Source organism: Taudactylus pleione, unplaced genomic scaffold, assembly GCF_031769625.1.
Source record: "Taudactylus pleione unplaced genomic scaffold, aTauple2 ptg000095l, whole genome shotgun sequence".
Taxonomy (NCBI): domain Eukaryota; kingdom Metazoa; phylum Chordata; class Amphibia; order Anura; family Myobatrachidae; genus Taudactylus; species Taudactylus pleione.
In genome coordinates, this window is record NW_028284497.1 from 7,260,165 (window position 1) to 7,269,991 (window position 9,827).

The 9,827-nt window shown below is 42.9% G+C and overlaps 1 protein-coding gene and 1 non-coding gene across 2 annotated transcripts in view; both read right to left on the reverse strand.

The window, feature by feature from the left end:
* The window catches only part of SUPT16H (SPT16 homolog, facilitates chromatin remodeling subunit), a 42,807-nt gene extending 36,371 nt beyond the window's left edge, over positions 1–6,436 (reverse strand). Inside the window, exons 1-9 of the mRNA XM_088469941.1 lie at positions 6,130–6,436; positions 5,376–5,468; positions 4,909–5,079; positions 2,190–2,345; positions 1,645–1,791; positions 987–1,138; positions 658–830; positions 424–514; positions 246–319 (exon numbers count right to left, since the gene is read on the reverse strand). Coding sequence (XP_088326067.1) covers positions 246–319; positions 424–514; positions 658–830; positions 987–1,138; positions 1,645–1,791; positions 2,190–2,345; positions 4,909–5,079; positions 5,376–5,468; positions 6,130–6,195 — 1,123 coding nt within the window. The 5' untranslated portion in view covers positions 6,196–6,436. The remainder of the gene's footprint in view (positions 1–245; positions 320–423; positions 515–657; positions 831–986; positions 1,139–1,644; positions 1,792–2,189; positions 2,346–4,908; positions 5,080–5,375; positions 5,469–6,129) is intronic.
* LOC148526552 (small nucleolar RNA U6-53/MBII-28) lies at positions 5,594–5,690 on the reverse strand. The gene has a single exon (XR_015878240.1). It is a non-coding gene; the product is annotated as a small nucleolar RNA U6-53/MBII-28 (small nucleolar RNA).
* Positions 6,437–9,827: the final 3,391 nt, after the last annotated feature.

Here is a 9,827-nt window from a genome sequence, read left to right on the forward strand (position 1 = left end):
AAGTCCATCACAAGTTGTGTACACACACACACACAATTAAAACAGAACTGAAGCACATTTTGGTGCTATAAAGTAATATTCAAGCAGACAACACATTTACGTATTGCATTGTTCTTTATGAACATTGTGCACCCAGTAGTATTTTTCATTCCCATGTACTGATAATTATGTACATAACTGATCAGTCACAAAAGGTGTACGACTTGTAAAGGAATAATTCTAATGAAACATGGCAGGCTACTTACCTTTCTTGAGTTTGTACTGATTTTTACTGTTGATTACAAGAGAACCTTCCCGAAACTCTATTCCCATTGCAAAGCTACAGAGAAAGTAAAAAGGTCAATTAAAAAGGCTAAAATGGGGAAAAATTGTTTACATTATCCACATCATTGTATATTGTAGAGCACTATAATACACACACACCCCAGGTTCTTAGTGATCTTGCTCATCAGATCGGGTTTCTGTTTCTTCACCTGATCCATTATTGTCTGATAGACCTCACAAATTTTCGTACCTAGAGACAACGAACAACGGTTAGCAATGAGAAATGTACGTGCCACTAATGTCTGGGTGTGTAGAAATTAATGAATATTCTGAAAGAACTTTGTTTTCACTATATACTATGCCAAGCCATACAGACACCAACTTTGCACATACCGTGCTTGAGTTCCTTGCACAACTCATCCTGCAGCTGTAATAAGAAGTTATAATTGTCTTGCATTTCTTGTGTGGGATCCACCATAAGAGTACGCACTAAATTGGAGCAGTAAGACTTGTAACGAACCCCCATGGCACATGTGATCGCCCCAAAGTGCATGTGATTTTTGTCACTGTAAGCAAGAGCAACACAAAAATATACCTGTATATTAACAATCCATGTTAAGCTTAAGGGAAACATTTTGTATAAATCTTTTTGTACTTTTAAACTAAACCTGTTTCATTGCAGTAAACAGAGTAAAAGTCTCAAATTAAGTTCAGAAACTTACCTGACCACGCTGAACTTGAGGTTATAATTGCCTCCACTCTGGATTATGGGAGGATAACACATTTCAATGGTGGAAGGGTCTGTTCCTCCCAGATATTTTTTGTCCTCTATGGCTTTCTCTACCGACTCTGCAAGCTTACTGTGACGCACTTTCTGTAATGAAGGAGTCAGGAAAAAAGGGCATATACTGGCATCTGTTCTATGCAATAATATAATGTTATATCATAGTTACAGTAACCTTTGAGGACAGGTAAAATTACAAAAGCAATCACATTGGTCCAGGAAATATTTTTACATCCCATGAAAGTTACACAATTAACTCGTTTACAGACTAAGGGGCATATGTATCAAAGCTTGATGCGAGATAAAATTGTGAAATATATATCACCAACCAATCAGCTCCAAACTATCATTTCTTAAACACAGCCTGCAAAATGTAAGTTGGAACCGATTGTTTGGTGATATACATCAGGGCTCAACAATTTTTTCTAAAATCTAGGAGCCGGGGCGAAAGTGTAGGAGCCAGACTACCCACCCCCCTGATATACATCTCACAATTTTATCTCACATCAAGCTTTGATACATATGCCCCTAAATACAGAAATGTATACACATAGACCTTGATTTCTGATAGTAATTTACTGTATGTATTTTCTCACCTCGTCAGCATCCACAATCTCCATAACACGCTCCTTGAAGAATTTGTTAAAAACATCGGAGGTAATAGTAGATGCCTTCTTCATCAGATTTAGTTCACCATCCTCTTTTACAGCAATTGTGTAGGCTACAGCGGCACTAATATCCATCTAAAGAGCATTAAAAAACATTTTAGATCTCCTTTCAGGCATAGTTCCACTTGAAAGTTTTACCAACTTAGTTAACAGTTAGAGTTTGAGAAATGTATACACAATATTGTAGCAATTGTAATACAAAATGACTGAACAGAAGCCAGCTGGTCAATCATTAAACCTCACGCACCAGTAACAGGTGGGAAAATAGTTTACGAACAACAACTGAAAATGCATTATTTCTTTTCCCCTTTGCAACTTTCTTTTTTGCCATCTCTTTCATTAAAAGTTGGAGCACCATGCATACTTGCAACTTGGAAATTATGCCACCTGGCCCATAAAACACATGTATATAATGAAGATTTTACAGTTTAAAAAGTAAATGTTTGTCTTTATTTTGGGCATTAGTCTCTTACCTTCTCATAATCTTCTTTATTCAAGCAGTCATACCAGCTTTTCATAAAATCTCCAGGGAATTTGTCTTTGCTAAATACACCAATGCGTTTTCCCTTCTTGCTGCCTCGAATGGCCTCTAACATCTTGTCAAAGTTTGCCTTGTTACTCTCATTTTGCTATAGATAGAATGGACAAACAATGGATAAGTATGCTTCGCTACATCCACTTTTATACTCAAAAAGAAAACAAACATAGCATAAGGAAAGCTGCTTATTAGACAAAACAAACACATTTAAGATAGAAAATATACCAAACAACAACCCATTCTGACAGTAAGATTATATATATATATATATATATATATATATATATATATATATATATATATATATATATATATATAGGGAAGCAAACTTTTCCTCCCCCCAATCTAGTGGCTAGTATACACAGGTTCCCCATCAACTTCCCCATTCTGGTTGAAAGTGTCCAAAGCTGACCCACACCCAAAACCCATTCTGGTGGCTAATATCCAAACAGACAATCACCAAACTGAGGTCTATTATCTAAAGCACTGGTCGGGAAACAGGGGTAAATTACCCCAGATGTGGTAAAAATTTAATTTCTGGGGGTAATGGACGGACAGCCGGACATGCATATGAATCATTGCATGCCCGGCTGTCCGTCCATTACCGCCAGGATTGGTGGTCACTGGGGCCCGGTGCGGCGCCAGTGACCTCCGGCCCAGCGCCGCAGGGAGGCTCTAAGCCGGACGCCCGCTGAGATGTTATTACCAGCGGGCGCCCGGCTCCTTCCCTGTAGTGCCGCGTTAGCTGGAGTTCTCTTCTGAACTCCAGCTTCCGGCTCTCCCCATGCGCACTATGAAAGAGAAGTCATGACGTCTCTCCCATAGTTCCGAGGAGCAGCCGGGCGGACAGGACGGCGGCAGATGCAGGAGCGGGGATTAAGGTAAGTGTTTTGTTTTTTTCCCTTTGTACAAGCGGCACTACTACATGGGCATTATATGGGGACACTGCTACAGGGGTATTATATGGGGGTACTGCTACAGGGGCACATCTATATGATTTCCTTCCTTTCAAATCAAGGGGGTAACTTCAGCGTATCTAAATATATTTTGGGGTAAAAGGTAAAAAAGTTCCCTGACCCCTGATCTAAAGCATATATCCAATATTATAGTCAATAAAAATGACAGAAACTGTGCAATATTTATTGTACACTACAGATTCTGACTGTGTCCTAATTTAGTAAGAGTGTTGGGTGTGGTATGTTAGATTGACAGTTCAATATATAGCAAGTTCGAAAACCATCATGCCCACATAGATGACATGATAGAATGTCGACCTAACGTCCCCAGTGGTGGTCACTTATCTGGTTCCTACAGTAGCAGCTTCTCCAGGGTTGTATTCAAGATCCCAGAGGCCATGTGACCAGCAGTTCGAGCGGAGCAGCATTCCGATGGGTATTTAACCCCTCTCCCTAACACTAACTGCCTGCATTGTGAGAATGTCAATATTACAGATGTCGACATTTTAATGTCAACATGGTTACTGTCGACTATATGACTGGATCCCTATCTATCAGGAAAGCTACTGCTGCTTTTTATTGAGTGGAACAGAACCTGGATAATAGAACCAGTAATACATTTTTTTTTATTTTTTTTTTTACTGTGAAAGCTCAGTCTGCCAAAATGCATTGAAAACACAAATTGCAGACACCATTAAACAAGTCATGTGCTTGGAAGTCTTATTGGGGTAGATGTATGAAGCCCAGAAACGGTATCAGCGCACGTTAAGTGCGCTGATACAGTTTCTCCCCGATGTATGATCGGGGGTCTGGGCGGTAAATGACAGGGGCGCTATGCGTCCCTGTCATTATCGGCGCTGCTATCTACAAGATAGCAGCGCCGACAGCCTGGGCTATGTACGAACGGTCAGATCGTCTGACCGTTCGGCCAGCTGTAGCTGTCGTTATCGACAGCTACAGCCTGGCGTTAGCCTATACCCACAGCAGGGACAGCGATGTCCCTGCTGTGGCGGCTACCGGCTCCAGGGCTGCACTAGGCTGATGCGATGTGGTCTGTAGCGGGTAGCGCCGGAGGGGGGAGTTAACGCTCCTCCTCTCCGGCCGGTGAGATGTTCACACATCTCACCGGTAGTGCTTCCTGCTTCGCCTCGGTAAAGAGGCGAAGCAGGAAGCGTTATAGCGGCACTTAACGTGCCACTATAATACATCTACCCCATTGACTGATGTCTGCTGCCAGTGCCTCTAAAGGTGCCCATCCACATAGCGATATTTGCAAGCGATTGCACGATAACGACATTATCGTGCAATCGCTTGCAAATCGTGCATGCATCGTACACATTTATGTCGGAAACGACCAGCGATGCACGCGCCCGTTGGTCGTTTCCGACATCTATCATCGTACATACAAGCTGGTCAACCTGACGATAACATCGGGTTCAGCATGTTTGCAGATTGATGAGCCTACACGTTCAGTATAGTATACAATATAGTATATATAGTATACAATGTCGTAATCGTGCAGTCGTTTTCAGCTCATCTAGTGGATGGGCAGCAATACATTAATAGGAAAACAGGTAGTAGCATAGGCTGCCAATCCATGGCCGGTGGCACCTTCTCCAACAAATGACATCTTTTTAGACATCCCTGACATGAACAGGTGAATATTTTTCAGTACAAACAAAAAAAAAAAAATTGTACCTTCTCCCGGATTAGCAGTGTGATTGCTGGGGTGCCATTAGCATTCTCATTGCCCTTTGTATTTGCAATCTGCTTTAGAAACTCCACTTTTTTCTTGCTGGCCATGAAGAGGATTTTGTCCTCGCAGAATACCATTATTGTGTCAGTTAACTCATACCCAAAAAGCCAGGTCTAAAAAAGGCAAAAACAAAGTCAAACATATGACAACATAACAGAATGCTGAGGATCATGTTCTAGGCAAAAAACACCAGACATGATACAGCACGCCAAGAAAGAGAATTTAAAATATGGCAAATTAAATACAATTTATGCAACATATTTGACTATCTTGTCCTTTAAAATATACACATTTTATAGTTGAAAGCAGTCTTCACTTCATCCCATTTCTTCACAAATACGTTTAGCCAAAGAGTACCACAATGAAGCTCTAATCACATTCTGCCAACATCCCTATTGATCAGACTAACCTGGAGGGCGGTGGACTTGGCATACACAATCTCCTCATCCACTCCCACCGACACCACAATAGCATCCACATTGGAGAAATCATCTTCACCTTTCTGCAGAAAAAGAAAAACAGCCATCACCATTAGAGGCCTTTCCAAAAATAATAACTGACCACTACAATTAAATAATAGGAACACTAAAACAATGGAGATGGTGCTGGGGAGGGTGTTATCTGTGGCAGCCTCAGTAAGTTGGTTACACTCAGACGCTACCAGCACTAAAAGCACACGCTCCGGCTGGTACATCAGTATTAGCATGACAACTCATCACAGGCTATGTATGCTAGGCTCTGGCACGCCATTACACTACAATGTAGCTTTCATTAATTACATGAATAAACCAATACTAAATCAGCATTACATTTTATTATGGAATAGCAAGATATAGATATTAGCATGTTCATTTGAAGCCACACAACACATTGCTGTACATTGACTGTTTGTCTTTCTATTGCTGGGGGCCTCAGAAATGTTTCATATTTATTTCACATATCCGTTTTTAGTACATAAACCACAATAGTAAACGCTGGTATAAGGGACAAGTACGTGTAACATTGGACACCACATGCTGCAAATGGCACATAAGATAGTAATGATGGAGAGGAGCTGTGATGAACGATACATTGGAACAAGTTATCTGATGCATGCTCTGACATTAAAACGAAGCGGCAGAAACACGCGCGGCTATGTATATACACATGCACACATAGATCACCTTCCAGTTACTGTACAGACGTTTGATTCGCCGGTAATAGGCCTCTTTATCCAGGCTCACCGCCATCCTGTACCCGGACCGGGGCTCCTCTGCTCCCTCCCGGAGCAGGCCGGGTTTCCCGCGTGTCTCTCCTACTCTACCTGCCCGACCACGCTACAGCTAAACGGCAAGCCTCACTGGAAACACCGCGGGCTGAGCGATGGCCTGTGAGAACTGGAGCCACTAGCAGAACGGCCGACAGCAGAGAGAGAGCGGGAAATGCCGACCTGGGAGAAAGAACCGAGGGGCGGAGAGAAGGGACCGAGAAAGGCGGAGAGAGCACAGACCACAGCGCCCCCTGTAGCCGGATGTAGGTATCCAACACGCCCGGTCGGTCACCATGATTGCCATGCGTACAGTCTGAGATGTTTACATGGTTATATATATGAGAGAGATTTAAGAAAGGAATACTCCTAAGCATTTATTTGACATAGCACCTATGCTGACATGCTTTTACACAGTTAAGTTTAAGCATTACTCCTAGAGTGTCTTATCCCTTTAAATTAAATATTTTTCTGGTACCCAGATTTACCTTACATTTAAATTGTGATGCCCCCCACCCACCCACCCAGTACCTAACCCTCCCTCAGTGCTTAAACCTAACCTTCCCCTCATGGCCATCTCTTGGGCTGTTTGATCAATGCGGTCGAACTGGGGCGCCACCCGATAGAGGGCGTACCCCTCCCAACAGCTCGATTTCAGTGGGACAGCACTGTCCCGTTGTTCCACTCGTGTGCCGAAGTGTCCTGCGGGTGGTCAAATCGGGTGGTTGGGCACCCCCACCGCCGCAGCTGTGCCGGACCCTAAAGTAGCTGAATGGATGCTGCATTCATGCGCGCGGCATCCATTCAGTGCCAGGAGAGGGCTGGGGGAAACCCAGCTAGTGATGAAGTGTTGGGCTCTCCCCCAGCCTCACCATACACGGGAAGCGTGCCACCCGGGCACGCCCCCAAATAACGTCACTTAGGGGGCGAGATCTATGGCAATTAGGCCATTCCCCCATTGCGACTAGAGGGCACCATGTTCACCATCCGGCACAGGGTGCGGCTACCCCTGGAGCCGGCCCTACCTCCCCTAACCCCCGATACTTACCTTTGGGACGACTGATAACGGGATTCCGGCGCTGGTATCGGAATACCGTGTGCCAGGATGCTGATTACATCCCATATATATATATATAAAATATAAGGAAAGGAGGTCTAAGCGCTTAGTATAATAATAGTGCAGTAATATTGTAAGGCAGCTTACTTAAAATTATTTCTGCATACAACATAAATAGAAAACTTATATACAAATTATTGAGACGCGCCAATCATTAACTATGAAAAACTGAGAGAGAGAGTGTGTGTGTGTGTGTTTCACATGCGTGGTATCTTGACAAAGGTCCAAATCAGGAATGTGTTGTTATGACGGTTGCTAAATTAAAATTTCAATTTATTTTACATATCTGCTGAGTGCACCCATTCATATATTCATTTATGCACATTGGATCTCTGGATTCTGGGTCATCTCAGTCTCCGCCCCCACACTCTTACCAGCCCCACCCCCTCTTTTCTTTTCCCCGCCTGCTTTGTCGCAGGCTAATTGGTTTTTGACTCTTGCTCCGAGAATGTTTTCTTGAAATTAATACCCAATTTGTAACTGATATTGTTTAATTCTCTTGACTTATTTCTTACCTTTTTGTGTCTATTTTTCTAATTTTTAATTTAATTTATTCACATAGTATATGTATATTTTTTTGTGTGCATATGTTATATAAGTATTTCCTTTCTTGATTTCTATTACCTTATACTAGAGTTAAGCCATTCTGTTCTACTTGGTTCTTTTCGCCAAATTTAGCGCAAGTTCGAATATATGTTATTGGATATCCAAAACACGTAAGAGCCAGAGTGCCCATAAGAGACCTTATACCTGCTGATCCATATATGCCTTTTCCGCCCAGAGTGGGATATAATCTATGGTACCTAGATAAGTAGGAGATGTGTGATCAATATTAGTTTGTTTAGCCTGTCGTACAGCATCATGATTACAAATAGAGGTTTTTACATATCTTGTTAATTTTGGGACCAGCTTCTGACTCAGAAGACAGTCCTATTGGAGTACTTTTGGTTTTGAACTTTGAACAATAAAGTTTAGTGATTGACTCCGTATATGCTGTTGCCGAATGCAATGTCATCTCTGTCATGTAGGGATGGGCAGATGTTTTTGTGGTGATGATGGGGATATGCATACTTACCTACCCACCCGATTCAGCCGGGAGCCTCACGAAAATTGTGTGCCCCTTCCGGCCCCCCGGAAAGATAGAAAGGCCTCCCGGCTGCTGTAGTTCCTTCTGTCCTTCTGCCCCCCCCCCCCCCCCCCATTCCCCTGAGCGGTTTTAAGAGAAAACTCTGAGCGGGGGAAGCAGATGTCGCGATTCACGCTGAATCGTGTCATTTTGGCCCCGCTTCACAATGCTAGTAATCTGTGTAATACCAGCATTGTGAAGCGGGCCGGGGTCAAAATGACACGATCACGTGGCCACACCCCTTCTCCCCCACAAACCTGTCCAGTCACGCCCCCTGCAATGCCAATCTGGCTGCTCCCTCCCAGAAGGGGCAACCAGAACATTGGCAGCCCTGGGGATATGGCATAGTCACACTGTGTAGCATTCCATTGCCATTTGCAGCTGCACAATAGCAAGTAAGGGGTGGGGGATGCTCTATACTCGGATTTGTTTGATGATTTGTATCTGATGCTTTTGTGACAGTCTTGAGGAAGGTAATTTATAACCAAAATGACGACTTTGATTTGGACATGATTATGTGGGAATTAAAACCTTGCCTAATTCACTATAATGCTGGTCACAAGTTCTGTGTATATGTAAATTAGAATGGCTACAGCAACCTACACCTCATATACAGTAGCTCTTTGGGCTAGATATTTTATTTTAAAAGATAGATAATTTACTTTAAAAGATAGATATTTTATTTTAAAGATAGATATTTTATTGTAGGAAGACTGATAAGCCGGTGGGTCTGTGTGTGGGTATTGCACAAGGGCCCCCTACGGTGGAGAGCAAACACTATTTCCATTAAGCTTTTGTCTTTAGAGACTAAGTAGCACCTGGCCACTTGGTTCTGAGTAGCTGATGCAACCTAGTTTTGACATACTGTACCAATTCATAGAATGCAGACATTCCTGAAATATATATTTTAGGGGAACTATAATAATACACATCACTCTCATGGTCAGGTTGTTACTCATAGTACCATGTGCACACTTTACCCAGGGCACACAGAATGCATACAGTTATGACACAACTCCCTCCTAAAAAATGTGCAGGGAGATGGTGATCATCCATCACATACTTCCCTGTGCCACTGTGTTACCTCGTCGCCTTGCCTGGAGAGTTCGTTTGTATTCCTGTGCTGCGACCCTTTTTTATGTTGAATGGTGAATGTGTACTGCTGCAGAATGAGACTCCATCTTACCAATTAACTGTTACCCCCGGCAACCTTGTTCAACCAACTGAGTGGGTTATGATCAGTAATTACTGTGAAGTCTTTGCCATAGAGGTACAGCTGCAGCTTTTGCAATGCCCACACAATAGCTAAGCATTCCTTCTCAATAGTGGCATATGCCACCTCACGGGGAGCAGTTTCCTACTCAAGTAGAGG